General features: G+C 67.5%; 1 protein-coding gene across 2 annotated transcripts; it reads left to right on the top strand.

The window, feature by feature from the left end:
- Window positions 1-1,429: 1,429 nt before the first annotated feature.
- FGR (FGR proto-oncogene, Src family tyrosine kinase) lies at window positions 1,430-13,422 on the top strand. 2 transcript variants are annotated; one of them, XM_075522438.1, is made up of 13 exons: window positions 1,430-1,643; window positions 7,327-7,387; window positions 7,713-7,965; window positions 8,078-8,180; window positions 8,474-8,572; window positions 8,757-8,860; window positions 8,941-9,090; window positions 10,104-10,259; window positions 10,755-10,934; window positions 11,110-11,186; window positions 11,267-11,420; window positions 12,185-12,316; window positions 12,573-13,422. In XM_075522438.1, the coding sequence occupies exons 3-13, from the start codon at window positions 7,725-7,727 to the stop codon at window positions 12,779-12,781; spliced, it is 1,605 nt and encodes a 534-aa protein (XP_075378553.1). In that variant the 5' UTR covers window positions 1,430-1,643; window positions 7,327-7,387; window positions 7,713-7,724; the 3' UTR covers window positions 12,782-13,422. The 2 variants fall into 2 exon arrangements, with proteins under 2 accessions (XP_075378553.1, XP_075378552.1); XM_075522437.1 differs by lacking the exon at window positions 10,104-10,259 and adding an exon at window positions 9,565-9,729.
- The last annotated feature ends 366 nt before the right edge of the window (window positions 13,423-13,788 follow it).

The raw sequence follows: 13,788 nt of genomic DNA, 5'->3' as shown, positions 1-13,788 counted from the left end.
CCCCGCCGTGAGAACAGGAAACGCTGGGGCCGGACTCACCGTCACACAGGAAAGAGGTCAGCCTGCGAAGGCTAACCACAGGGCGAGGAGGAGGAGGAGGAAGGCCTGGAAGAGATGGGGAAGGACCCCCCCCATCCACCAGCATGCAATCCAGCACTGCGCTGGGGGGCTGGCCGAGCCGGGATGCAGCCGGCTCCGGGCTGGAGCACGACCGCAGCCCTCTGCCCTCCCCGCACACCCTCGTCCCCGCTCGGGAGCACGGCTCCATGCCGGAAACTGCAGCGGGGAGGCCATAAAAATATCACCAGCCCCTCGCTGTCACTGTCCCCTGCGGCGGGAGGGTGGCTGGGGGCCAGGGAACCATGCAGGATCGGGCCGGGGTGGAGCTGCGGAGGGTATTTCCAGCCGGGGAGGTTTTGCCTCGGAGGGGCGGCTGCCCCGCACCCCGGATCGGCGTGGGGGTCCCGCAGCGAGTGACCCCCACCGAGACCCCCTCGATCTGGCGGTCGGGGTGCCAAAAGCTTGAGGTGCTCTCTGCAGGGTGGGTGCCCCAGTGCCCTGGACCGGGAGCCCAGGCAGGGTGCTGGGGGGCTCAGCCCCCCTCCCAGACCTCGCTGAAGTTTGTGGGTCAGTGTGACCGATGCCAAATCTCGAGGTCATCCCACCAGCAGCTTTACCCGGTCAAGGAGTAAATAAGGGGTCCAGTATCTGGTGGGCTATCGATGGCCCCAGCAACTGCTTGAGCTGGCCAGGAGCTGCACCCCATCCTGGGGGGACACGTGGGAGCCCCCCAGAACATGGTCCCAAGCTATCTGCCGTCCGCCGGGCAAGGTGGGCTGCTTGCCGCCCCTCCACAGCTCTGCCCTGCCCCAAGTTCACCCCGTCCCAGCAGAGCCGCCGCGGCAGGGACCCCGTGCCAGGAGGACGGGCAGCTGCTGCGCGTGCTCTGCCGTCAGAGGGTCGCCTTATTCCTGCCCCTCGCAGGGTCACAGCCCCCCCGTTTGCGATATGCCGTCCCCTGCCCGAGGATGCCGGCTCGGGGGGAGTCACGGGGGCGACGGGGCGATGCCGGGCTCTGTCTCGGGATGGGTGCAGGCAGCACCCCAGCCTGGCACAGGCTGCCTCGGGGAGCGGAGCTGGATCCCACAGGGCCGGGGATCCCCACGCGCACCCTGTAAATCCCAGCAGGCTCCCCCGGGGAGCCGCGGCCGTGCCCCCTGTGCTGCTTGGGGACCAGGGTCCCCTTGATGCCAGCCTGTCCCCCCCCCACGCCACCTCCACGGGCAGGCGGTGGGCCCCGGTGAGCGATGCTGGAGGGTGAGCCGGCGGCCGCCCCGGCTGGGCTGGCTGGTACAATGAACCATTGCTGGGAGCGCGGGGAGGAAGGGGGGGCGAGGGGAGGGGAAGCTCTTGCTCGGTTGCGAGAGCTGCCGAAGAGACAGGGGAAACGTGCGCACAGGCGCTCCCGCTCTCCCCACGGCACCCACCTCGCCCTGCCCTGCCCTGTCACCCGCCTCGACACCCCGGCCCCCAGCGCCAGGCGGTTCGGGGTGCTGCGGTGGCACCCCAGCCTGCGGTCCTGCCGGGAGCCGGGGGCAGCGTGGGAGCGAGGGTCCATGCGAGCCGGAGCAGGAGGGCTGACGGTAGGAGGGATGCACGGGGCTGCGTGGGGCGTGGGTGCAGGGTTGGGGGGCTCTGCCCCCTGCAATAGGGGGGGGTGGTGGTGTCTCTTAATCCCCTTGCTGTGTACTGGGGCGGTGCTGAGAGCTGCCCCCCCCCCCCCATGCGTGGGGTGGCTCTGGGTCCAGGGTGGGACGGGGCACTGAGCCGTGGGGACAGAGGGGCCCGTGCCCCCGGTGGGGGGCTGCCGGGGGGCTGCCACCGAGCTCTGCCCTCACCGCTCCCCCTTGGGCAACACCAGCCTCTGCAATGAGCCTGGGGGGGGGGGGGGAGCAGGAGACCCCCGTGCTCCCCGTCCTGGGGGGCAGCAGGTCAGCGGGGGGGCAGCACACCCGGGGCCGTGGTGCGTGGAAAGCTGGGGGCAGCCGCCAGCTCCAGCTCGCCCTCCCGGCACTAATCGGCGACGACGCCGCGGCGGGGAGGCTGCGGAGACAAATGGTGCCGGACCTTGGGGACACCGGCATGGGCGGGGGGGGGGGACGGGACACCTGCTCCCCCCGGCCCTGCAGGTGCCCACGGCGTGCCAGCCCAGCAAGCGCTCGCGGGGGGATGCCGGGGGCTGAGCTCTCTCCAGCCGGGGCTGGGGGCAGCTGCGGGGGGCTCAGGCCCTGGCTGGAGCGGGTGCTCCCCCCGCTCCCTGCAGCTCTGCCTCGTTCCAGGTCCTTGGTGTGTCCCAAGGAGGGACAGGAACTCGCCGCTTCCTGCCCTGCACAATTCCCTCCCCGCCCCGCTCCTCCCGGGACATTGTATTTGGAGCCCTGGCCGGCTCCCTCCCTCCGCCCCTGCAGCCCCTCGGATCCGGGAATTGCTCTTCTTCCAGCGGAAATCCTGCTTTCCCAGCCAGCGATGGGGCTGGGAGGCCGGGGGGGGGGGGGGGGGGCTGCCTCTGCCACAGCATCTCCACGAGGGGCGAGGGGACACCCCCTGCCATGGGCCCGGTCGCTGGCGGGTGGGCTTGTGGGGGCAGATGGCTTTTGGGGGGGTGGCGAGTCCTTCCTCTTCTTCCCTGGGATATCGGCGGGGGGGCAGTGCCCTGCCACCTCCTGGGGCTGGCACAGGGACGATGTCGGCCGAGCGCTGGCCATGCCCAGGCAGAGCACAGCTGGTTTTGGGGTCCAGCAGCCCCCTTTGGACCCTGTCCTGCTCACGGGCAGGCTGGGAAAGGGGTGTCCCTGTGGGCATCGCTGCTGGCGTGTGCCCGGGGAACAGCACCGTGCCACCGCCGCGTTGCCGACGGGCACAGCTGGCGCTTCCAGCCCCCTACGTGCCCCAACCAGTGTGGGACGCCCCACCGGGAAACCCACGCTCGGGGGATCCTCTTGCGGCTGTCACCCCATCTGCACGTCCCCGGCGGAGCATTGCATCCCATCCCGCCGCCTCTGCCGGCGTCCCCGCGTCTCGCGGTGGTCTGGAGCCGAATGCTCGTGACGGGGGTGTCTCCGGCCGCAGCAGGACCCTCCCCGTCCCTCCTCGCAACCCCCCCGTCCCCGGGAAACCCGCTCCCACCGGGGCCGAGCCGGGCCAGGGGCCGCCATGCTCTGCTGGGAGCTGCAGGGGACTTGCCGGGCACTGGGTGAACTGGGGGGACTGGAGCAGGAGCGGGGCTCTGCCCCAGGGCCCTGACTCTGGGTCGCAGGGCTGGACTCGGGGCTGGCGGCAGCAGGGGAGGAGCGGGGACGTGGCACCGTCTGCCACCGCGCCGGGCGGTGGCGAGGCAGGATGTGTCCTCTGGTCCCCTCCCCAGGTCTGTGGGGGTCCTGGGCACGGGATGGGCTCACGGCTCAGCGTCGTGTGTCCTCATGAGCCACCTAAAATGAGGCACCTTCCCCTCCTGCACTGCAGCTGCCTGTGCCTCAGTTTCCCCCCTGGGACCAGGGAGCTCCAGAGCCAGGGGGTGGTGGAGGAGCCCGGGCGGGCTCTGGGCTGGGCTGTGCAGCAATCTCGGTTCCTCTTCCCCCGGGGAGGCTGTGGCAGGGTGGCCAGAGCCACCAGGGTGCAGGGCCACACACACGTGCAGGGTGAGGGGGGTGGGACAAGGCACGGGGTACCCAAGGGGCTGCAGCCACTGCTTCGCCCTGCTGTGGTCCCTGCCTGGTCCCCCCAGCTGCCACCGTCCCCGGGGCCTGGGATCCTGCCAGCCCTGAGGTTCCCCTTGGTGGCCGCAGCACTACCCTCTTCCTCCCCCTCCTCCCCCATGCCGTGCTCCTGCTGATTCCTCTTCCCGCTGCGTAGGTGCTGGCTGGGTTCCTCCAGCAGCTGCCCCTCTGCTGCCTGCGTGCTCCCCGGGGAGCCGTGGCACGCCCGGGTGCCGGGGACCCCCCCTCAGCTTGGCAAATGCCACCCTGGCTTGTCCCCGTGGCACTGGGCGCGTGACGTTTCCCGCAGCCCCCGTATCTCTCCGCGCGGCTGCGTCCCCCCAGAGCCTGACCCCTCCATCGCCGTTATTCCCCAGAGGGAAATGGAGGCAGGGGATGGGGGGGATCCCCACGGGGTGCCTCAGCACTGGGGGTGACATGCAGGGCGACACCGGCGTGCACGGGGACATCGCGCTGCGGCTTGGAGCAGGGGACGGGGCTGAGCTGCCCCGTGTCCCAGGGGGGCCGGGGAGCAGATGGACGGGCGGCCGGGGACGCGGCTGCATCGCACCCAGCCATGCCCGGCGGGGAGGGGGCAGCGGCGGGGGTGACGAATTGGCTGGGTCTCAGCGCAGGGCGGGAGCTGGCAGCTCAGCCGGGACCAGTGCCGGTGGAAGTGGTGCGGGAAAGGCTCGGTTGCCATCTGCTCCCAGGCTCCAAGCAGCTCCTTTTCGGGAGAGCCGGGGCCGGACGCCAGCACGCAGCCATCGGACGCGGGGCCGGCTGCATCCCCTCCCCAAGGACGCAGCGAGGGGACGGTTTTCGTGCCACCCTGCCCCCTTGGGAGGTGGCAGGGACCAGCTCGGGCGTTTTGTGGGTGCCCAGAGAAGGGGAAGTGTGGGTGCAAGGCTGCTGCGCGGTGGCTGGGCACAGCACAAGCAGCGGCTGAACCCCACGATGCCGTGAGATTTCAGGCTCGTGCTTGCCTAGAAGATGCTCCTCGCTTGCCCAATCCCTGCCGGCAGCTGTGGCAGCAATGCCGCTGCACTCGGCACCGAAATTCAGCAAAATGGGAAGTTTCTGAGCGCGATGCCGGCAACGGGGCGGGTGATTCCCACTCAGAGGGGACAGGGTTCGCAAGAGCTGGGCATGTTTGTCAGCTGAAATAGCCGCTTATTGTCAGCAAAAATAAAAAACCCAACCAGGCAAGCCCTCTCGGATTTGGCAACGCTGTCCCGTCTGCAACAGCCGCGGCCTTGCCACACTGCTGGTGTCGAAAGTGAAGGTAGGAGGGGGAGAGCCAGGCCCTTTCCACCCCCCACCGAGAGAGAGAAAAGTGAATCAAAGACCGTGACGGGGGAAAACGGCCTGAAACGTCTCATCCGCCCCAAAACCTCTGTCTGCTCATGCTCTCTGGAGCGCGGGGGTCAGGACATGGCTGCCAGGCAAAGCACGGCTTCACGGCACCTTCCCTCCGCTCTCAGGCTGGGGACAGGGCGAGCTCTGCCGTATCGCTGCAGAGCCCTCGACCGAAGGCTCTGTCCAGTCCAAACTAGGCAGACTGGTGTAGGTGGGTGGCTAGCACCCAGGGGAGGTGACGGGGCTGGGGATAGAAATGTCTCTGCAACCACAGCGGGAGATGTCCGATTTCCTCCTCCTCCTCCGCGACACCTTCGCTGCTGAGCGTAGCCCCAACCGCAGCAAGGCGAGCAGGGCCCTTCCTCCCCCGAGACACCAGTTCCCCTGCTCAGCGGAGGGGAGGGGGACGGGGACACTTGGAGGGCCCCTTTCCACCCAGCCTGGTTCCCTCCAGCCTTGGGGCAGCCAGGGGATTTGTCTCCCCTTGGAGGGAGGTGATCGGTTTATTGAGGACACGGCAGGAGACAAACCTGCTCAAGGATGTGGTTTCAGCCCGTGCAGGGGTACTGCATCCCGTGCAGGGGTGTTTTAGCTTGTGCAGGGGTGTTGCAGCCCATGCAGGGGTGTTGCAGCCCATTCAGGGGTGTTGCAGCCCATGCAGGGGTATTGCAGCCCATGGCAGAGGCGCTTCAGCCCTTGGAGGGGTATCTAAGTCCATGGCAGGGGTGTTACAGCCCATGCAAGGGTGTTACAGCCCATGCAAGGGTATTGCAGCCCATGCAGAGGTGTTTCAGCCCTTGGAGGGGTATCTAAGTCCATGGCAGGGGTGTTGCAGCCCGTGCAGGGGTGTCGCAGCCCGTGCAGGGGTGTTTTAGCTCGTGCAGGGGTGTTGCAGCCTGTGCAGAGGTGTTGCAGCCCATGGCAGAGGTGTTACAGCCCATGCAGAGGTGTTGCAGCCCATGCAGGGGTGTTGCAGCCCATGCAGGGGTGTTTTAGCCCGTGCAGGGGTGTTGCAGCCCATGCAGGGGTGTTTTAGCCCGTGCAGGGGTATTTCAGCCCATGGCAGAGGCGTTTCAGCCCTTGGAGGGGTATCTAAGTCCATGGCAGGGGTGTTGCAGCCCATGCAGAGGTGTTACAGCCCGTACAGGGGTGTTTTAGCTCGTGCAGGGGTATTGCAGCCCGTGCAGAGGCGTTTCAGCCCTTGGAGGGGTATCTAAGTCCATGGCAGGGGTGTTGCAGCCCATGCAGAGGTGTTACAGCCCGTACAGGGGTGTTTTAGCTCGTGCAGGGGTATTGCAGCCTGTGCAGAGGTGTTGCAGCCCGTGCAGGGGTGTTTTAGCTCGTGCAGGGGTATTGCAGCCCATGCAGAGGTGTTGCAGCCCATGCAGGGGTATTGCAGCCCATGGCAGAGGTGTTACAGCCCTTGGAGGGGTATCTAAATCCATGGCAGGGGTGTTGCAGCCCATGCAGAGGTGTTACAGCCCGTGCAGGGGTGTTTTAGCTCGTGCAGGGGTGTTGCAGCCCGTGCAGGGGTATTGCAGCCCATGCAGGGGTATTGCAGCCTGTGCAGGGGTGTTGCAGCCCATGCAGAGGTGTTTCAGCCCTTGGAGGGGTATCTAAGTCCATGGCAGGGGTGTTGCAGCCCATGCAGGGGTATTGCAGCCCATGGCAGAGGTGTTACAGCCCTTGGAGGGGTATCTAAATCCATGGCAGGGGTGTTGCAGCCCATGCAGGGGTGTTGCAGCCCATGCAGAGGTGTTACAGCCCGTGCAGGGGTGGTTTAGCTCGTGCAGGGGTATTGCAGCCTGTGCAGGGGTGTTACAGCCCGTGCAGGGGTGGTTTAGCTCGTGCAGGGGTATTGCAGCCTGTGCAGGGGTGTTGCAGCCCGTGCAGGGGTGTTGCAGCCTGTGCAGGGGTGTTGCAGCCCATGCAGAGGTGTTTCAGCCCTTGGAGGGGTATCTAAGCCCATGGCAGGGGTGTTGCAGCCCGTGCAGGGGTGTTGCAGCCCATGCAGGGGTGTTGCATTCCGTGCGGGGGTGTTGTAGCTCCTGCAGGGGTGTTACAGCCTGTGCAGGGGTGTTGCAGCCCAGGCAGGGCTGTTGCAGCCCTTGAAGGTGTGTTTCAGCCCATGGCAGGGGTGTTGTGGCCCACGGGTGTTGTGGCCCGTGCAGGACTCCTGCCCTCCGCCTGATGTCCTCCCCGGTGTCCACAGGTGCCTCTTCTCCTCCCCGAGGTGACATGGAGCAGCTGAAGTGACCCGAGGAGCTGTCACAGTGAGTGAGGTTGCCGTGAAGGGGAGCACCCATGGGTGCCAGGGGGGACGCTGGGTCCCCCGGGCAGCACAGCCCTCCTCACAGCCTGGTCCCTGCCGGTGGCAGTGCCCATTGGGACCCTGGTGTCCCCATGTCACAGCACAGGCACCCAGCTTGCTGTGCCAGGGGACGGCGGGACCCCACTCCTCCCAGGGCTGGGGTGGGGTGGGCAGGGGCTCATGCACGCACCCCGGTGCCTCTAATGGGGACCGTGCGTGCACTCGCATGCGCACATGCGTGTGCCCTGCCGGGGCGGCGCGGGGCTCACGGTCCCTCTGTCCCACAGGCCGTGCCCAGGATGGGCTGTGTGCACTGCAAAGAGAAGGGGTCTGGCAAAGGGCAGGCGGGGGGTGAGGTGGGGTCCCCCCCACCCCCCGCCTCCCAGTACGACCCCGACCCCACGCAGCCGGGTGCCATCTTCACCCGCATCCCCGACTTCAACAACTTCCATGGCGCGGCGGTGCCCTCGGCTCCGTCCTTCACGGGGCCGGGGGTCTTCGCCTCCAACACGCTGCAAATGCGGAGCGGGGGCATCACAGGTTAGCGGGGAGCTGGGTGCTGGGGGGGGGGGGGGGGGGGAAGGTCTGGCTGCACCCCTGCAGCACCGGGGGGGACCTGGGGGCTCACTGTGGTCCCCTGCGTGTGCCGCAGGCGGGGGCGTGACGCTCTTCGTCGCCCTGTACGACTACGAGGCCAGGACAGAGGATGACCTGACCTTCCAGAAAGGGGAGAAATTCCACATCATCAACAACACGTGAGCCCCCCCCCGGACCCTCTGCCACCCCCAGCACCCCCACGCCACCCCGGGGAGGTGCCTCCGTGCCGCGGGTACCCCCCGCAGGACCCAGGCTCCGCCTCGGCTCCATTGCTGGATACCAAGAGAACCGGGGCCACTTGTGGCATGAGTTGGGGCGGTCTCAGCAGCGACCCAGGCATGGGTGCCCTCCGGGGCGGGGGAGAGCAGGGTCTGGGGGTGCTGTGTGTGGGGAGGGTGGCCAGGTCCGTCCATCTGTCCCTCCTCCTCACTCTCGGTTCCTCTTTCCCCAGGGAGGGTGACTGGTGGGAGGCCAGGTCGCTGAGCTCAGGCACCACGGGCTACATCCCCAGCAACTACGTGGCCCCCGTGGACTCTATCCAGGCAGAAGAGTGAGTTGGGGGGGGGGGACAGGGAAGGAGGGGGACCCCGACCCTGTCTGCCTCGAGCCCGGGTGTCTTGGCACCCCTGGGGAGCCCTGGCAGTGCCACGGTGCTGGCAAGGGGCCGTGGCGCGGGGTCCCCGTGGGTGCCCCTCCACGGTGCCCTCCCAGCGCTGAGCCCGGCCCCGCGGCAGGTGGTACTTTGGGAAAATCGGGCGCAAGGATGCGGAGCGGCAGCTCCTGTGCCACGGCAACTGCAGGGGCACCTTCCTCATCCGGGAGAGCGAGACGACGAAAGGTACGGGGACAGGGACGGGGACACCGGGGGCTGCCCCCCGCGTCCCTCCCTGACCCACCCTGACCCGTGTCCCCGTGTAGGTGCCTACTCCCTCTCCATCCGGGACTGGGACGAGGCCAAGGGAGACCACGTGAAGCACTATAAGATTCGGAAACTGGACAACGGGGGCTACTACATCACCACCCGCGCCCAGTTCGACACCGTCCAGCAGCTGGTCCAGCACTATATAGGTAGGGTGGGGTGGGGGCCGTGGCGGGGGGCAGCACGGTGGGGATGGGGAGGGGTGGGAAAAGCCCAGGGGACCCTTTGGCAAGAGACAGCCGGCTGGGCTAACTGGGTTTAACTGGAGAAGGAGGGGGCTGTTCTGGTGGTGGCGTTAGGGGGACCACCTGGGGGTCCCCCCTCTTCCATGTCCTCGGTGCAGGGAGCACCCGGCCTCTCCGGAGAAGGTAAATAGCCCCTGGGTGTGGGTGGGCATCAGCCGCTCCCCAGGCACAGCTGGGGGGATCGGGGGTCCGGCCCAGCCCGAGGGGATGCGGGGATGGAGGGGGGTACCCCCCATTTCTGTGTGTGCATGTTGGGGGGTGGCTGGCTCACGCAGGAGCCTGGGCGATGCCCGGGGCAGCGGGTGGGGGCAAAGGGCCGGTGGGGGTCGGCGCCCGGGGCTGACGCCTGTCCCCCCCCCCCCGGCCCCGGTGCCACAGAGCGGGCGGCCGGGCTGTGCTGCCGCCTGGCCGTGCCGTGCCACAAGGGAACGCCCAAGCTGGCCGACCTCTCGGTCAAAACCAAAGACGTGTGGGAGATCCCCCGCGAGTCCCTCCAGCTCCTCAAGAAGCTGGGCAACGGGCAGTTCGGGGAAGTGTGGATGGGTAGGGCCCGGCGGACAAGCCGGGGCGAGCGGCAGGGGGATGGCGGGGGCACCCCCAGGCCTGGCACCCTCCCGGGGAAAGGGACAGGCTGAGTGACACCACTTTGCCGGCATGGGGAAATGCCCCGTGTCCCGCTCTGGGGTCACAACGGGTACCTCAGGGTGCCCCATGACGTCCCTGCGTGGGCAAGCAGCCCCCCCCATTTCAGATGGGACCACGAGCAGGAGATGAGGCCAGGCCGGGGGGGGGTTCCCCTCTTCGTCACCCTCTTCCTCCGGCGCCCCGTGCTCCCTCCGCTCGGCGTGCATGCTGCATTCATCCCATCGCACCCCCTCCCTCCCTCCCTCCTCCCCTCCCTGCCCCTGCCCCTGCAGAGTTTAACGACGGGTTGTGCCATCTGCTAACCCGTGCGTGCCCCGCTATGAAGCCCCAGACCCTGGGATTAGCTAAGGACGCCTGGGAGATAGCGCGGGAATCCATCAGCCTCGACAAGAAACTCGGCATGGGATGTTTCGGAGACGTGTGGATGGGTAAGGCTGGCCCGGCCGGCCAGGGCGGGGGGCGCGGGGGGGGGCAGGAGCAGTCCGGTCCTGCCCCGGCAGGCAGCGTCGTGGGGTGCCGGGCGGTACCCAGTGCTGTGGGGGAGATGGCAGCTTGGCACAGGCTCCCCCGTGGAGGAATGGGGAATGGGGTAAGGCTGGCATTAGGAGATGAGCCCACGGGTGCCTTATCCCCACGCCACGGGGCGAGGGGGACTCCTTGTCCTCGGTGGGGTATGGTGGTGTCATGCCCCTTCCTTGCCCTGCCCTGATTTCCTTGCTCCTCCATCCATGCATCCATCCATCCATCCATCCATCCATCCATCCATCCCCCCATCCATCCATCTGTGCAAGCATGCACCCATGCACCCCGCCGTCCACGCACCCCGCCATCCACACGCCCCTCCATCCATGCACCCCTCCATCCCGGCCCTGCTGAGGCCGGCTGTCCCCTGGGCTCACGGTGACACCGTCTCCCCGGCCCAGGCATGTGGAACGGCACCACGAAGGTGGCGGTGAAGACGCTGAAGCCGGGCACCATGTCGCCCGAGGCCTTCCTGGAGGAGGCTCAGATCATGAAGCGGCTGCGGCACGACAAGCTGGTGCAGCTCTACGCCGTGGTGTCGGAGGAGCCCATCTACATCGTCACCGAGTTCATGAGCCAGGGTGAGCGGTGGGCACTGCCCGGGGGACACCCCAGCTTTTCTTCCTCCCCCTCTTCTGCAAGCAGCACCCTGCCTAGGCACGGCCGGTTCCCAGGGCCGGGGGCTTGCAGGGGAGGGCACCCTTGGGTGGGCACGGCTGGTTCTCAGGTGCTTTGACCGGCACCCTCTGCCCGCAGGCAGCTTGCTGGATTTCCTAAAGGATGGGGACGGTCGCTACCTGAAGCTGCCCCAGCTGGTGGACATGGCTGCCCAGGTACCGGGGAGGCTGGCACGGGGGGGTGTACCCCCCAGCGGGTGCAGCCAGGGGGTCCTCACTGCTTCCCCCCCACCCAGATCGCGGCGGGCATGGCCTACATTGAGCGGATGAACTACATCCACCGGGACCTCCGCGCTGCCAACATCCTGGTGGGAGACAACCTGGTGTGCAAGATCGCTGACTTCGGCCTCGCTCGCCTCATCGAGGACAATGAGTACACGGCGCGCCAGGGTGAGCCGGCCTGGTGCCCCGCTGCTGTGGGGACCGCTGCCCTGTCCCCTCCGTGCTGCGTCCCACCCTGGGCCTGGAGCTGGTCACCCCCAGTGCTGGGTGCCCCGGGTGATGGGTGCCCCGGGTGATGGGTGCCCCAGAGAATGGGTACGCCAGAGGGTGGGTACCCAGAGGATGGGTACCCCAGGGGATGGGTACCCCAGGGGATGGGTGTCCTGGGTGATGGGTACCCCAGGGAATGGGTACCCCAGGGGATGAGTGTCCTGGGTGCTGGGTGCCCCAGGGGATGGGTGCTCGAGGGGATGCATACCCTGGGTGATGGGGGGTACCCCAGGGGATGGGTACCCCAGTTGATGGGTACCCCAGGGGATAGTTGTCCTGGGTGCCCCAGGGGATGGGTGCTCGAGGGGATGTGTACCCTGGGTGATGGGGGGTACCCCAGGGGATGGGTACCCCAGTTGATGGGTACCCCAGGGGATAGTTGTCCTGGGTGCTGGGTGCCCCAGGGGGTGGGTGCTCAAGGGGATGCGTACCCTGGGTGATGGTACCCCAGTTGATGGGTACCCCAGGTGCGGAGTGTCACCAGTGCAGGTTGTCCTGGGTGCTGGGTACCCCTAGAGCTGGGTGCCCCACGTGTGGGGTACCCCAGGTACAGGGTGCCTCGGGTGCGGGTGTCCCCAGTGCTGGGTGCCCCAGGTGGGGGGTACCCTGGGTGCGGGTGCAGCGGGGTGCCCCAGCGATGGCTCACCTGCCTCCCCTTGCAGGTGCCAAGTTCCCCATCAAGTGGACGGCCCCGGAGGCCGCGCTGTTTGGGAAGTTCACCATCAAGTCGGATGTCTGGTCCTTTGGCATCCTCCTGACCGAGCTGGTGACCAAAGGCCGGGTGCCCTACCCAGGTACAGCGCAGCGGGCACCCTTGGGGCAGGCTGGGCAGTGGGGTGCAGGCAGGGCAGGGGCTGACCCTCCCCAGCGCTGCCACCGCCGAGGCTTGCCCCGTGCCTCAGTTTCCCCATCAGAGAGACCAGCGCTAAGCTGGGCTCCCCTATCCAAACCACGGGGCGATGCCGCTGCATTCCTCAGCGTGCCTCAGTTTCCCCACTGGTTTGTTCCATGGGGGTGCTGGTTGCTGAGGGAGAGCTCTTTATCACACAGGGATGAACAACCGGGAGGTGCTGGAGCAGGTGGAGCGGGGCTACCGCATGCAGTGCCCGGGCAACTGCCCCCCGTCCCTGCACGAGATGATGGTGCAGTGCTGGAAGCGGGAGCCCGAGGAGCGCCCCACCTTCGAGTACCTCCAGTCCTTCCTCGAGGACTACTTCACCGCCACCGAGCCCCAGTACCAGCCGGGGGACAACCAGTGACCCAGCACTGGCACCCCCCGAGCCGGGCTCTGGGGTGGCTTTTGGGCAAATCTCCCACCTTTTTGCCGGGTGGTTGTTGCTCCCTTTGCCTGCGCCCCCCCCCACCCCACCCCAAAACGCCTGTCGGGGGGGTGCTCAGGATGCCCCGGGGAGGGCAGGGGGCTTTGCACAAGGATTTTGGACTCAGAGAAGGGGCAAAGCTGTGCCCCCCACCCCAGCCCCCCTTCCCCCCTGGCCCCTCTCTCGTTGCCTTCACACCCAGCTTTGAACCTGAGAAGTGCTTTGGCTGGGGGGAGGAGGGTGGGGTACCCCACCATGCCCCCCAGACACCCCTAGACCCCACAGCAGCAGAGGCCTCGGGGGGGGGGGGCCTCCCCATGCCAACCCCAATCTCCTCTCCCCCAGCTCAGCTCTGTGCACCTGGGGGGGTTTCAGCCCCCCAAATCCTGGTGCTGACCTGGGGAAGGTCACCTCAAACCCCCCCCTTTATATAATCTTTAAGTTATAAGATTTTATACCTCTCACCCCAGCAGCCACCTCACCCCCAGGGATCCCTGTATTTGGGGGATCGCCTTGCCCCCCCCTTTATCTCCTCTCCTTATAGTAGAGCCAAATCTGAAAGCCATAAGCCTCTGCTTGCACTGGGGGGGGTGACAAGGGGTCCTGGGGGGGGACAAGGGATCCTGGGGGGTCCAGGGGTCCAGGCTATGGGGGGGCAGCTCTGCCCCAGGGGCTGTTTCCCGCTGCCCCGTGTGGGGCGGGAGGGGGGTACAGGATGGGTCACCCCTGCAGTGCTCCGGGGGGGGGGGTCCCGGCTGCAGCTTGGCTCAAACTCCTGCGGCAAGCATTTCAGGGGCTGGTGGGGGGACTTGGGGCGCAATGTGAATGTGATGGCACTGGAGGGGGGGATGCCACCCTGCCGGCTGGCTCCTGGGGGCCAGCTGCCCCCCCGGGCACCCCCTTTCCTGGGGGGGGGGGGATGCCTGTAGTCCCAGGCTTGGCCCCAG

This window comes from Mycteria americana, chromosome 21 (assembly GCF_035582795.1).
Source record: "Mycteria americana isolate JAX WOST 10 ecotype Jacksonville Zoo and Gardens chromosome 21, USCA_MyAme_1.0, whole genome shotgun sequence".
In the NCBI taxonomy this organism is placed as follows: Eukaryota; Metazoa; Chordata; class Aves; order Ciconiiformes; family Ciconiidae; genus Mycteria; species Mycteria americana.
This window is presented reverse-complemented; position numbering and strand designations above follow the sequence as displayed.

Bases quoted from the DNA above. Each gene is read 5' to 3' on its own strand.
- FGR (XM_075522437.1), top strand. From the start codon at position 7,725: ATGGGCTGTGTGCACTGCAAAGAGAAGGGGTCTGGCAAAGGGCAGGCG. The intron at 8,573-8,756 runs GTGAGTTGGGGG...GCCCCGCGGCAG, and splicing joins GACTCTATCCAGGCAGAAGA to GTGGTACTTTGGGAAAATCG. The intron at 11,187-11,266 runs GTACCGGGGAGG...CCCCCCACCCAG, and splicing joins TGGTGGACATGGCTGCCCAG to ATCGCGGCGGGCATGGCCTA.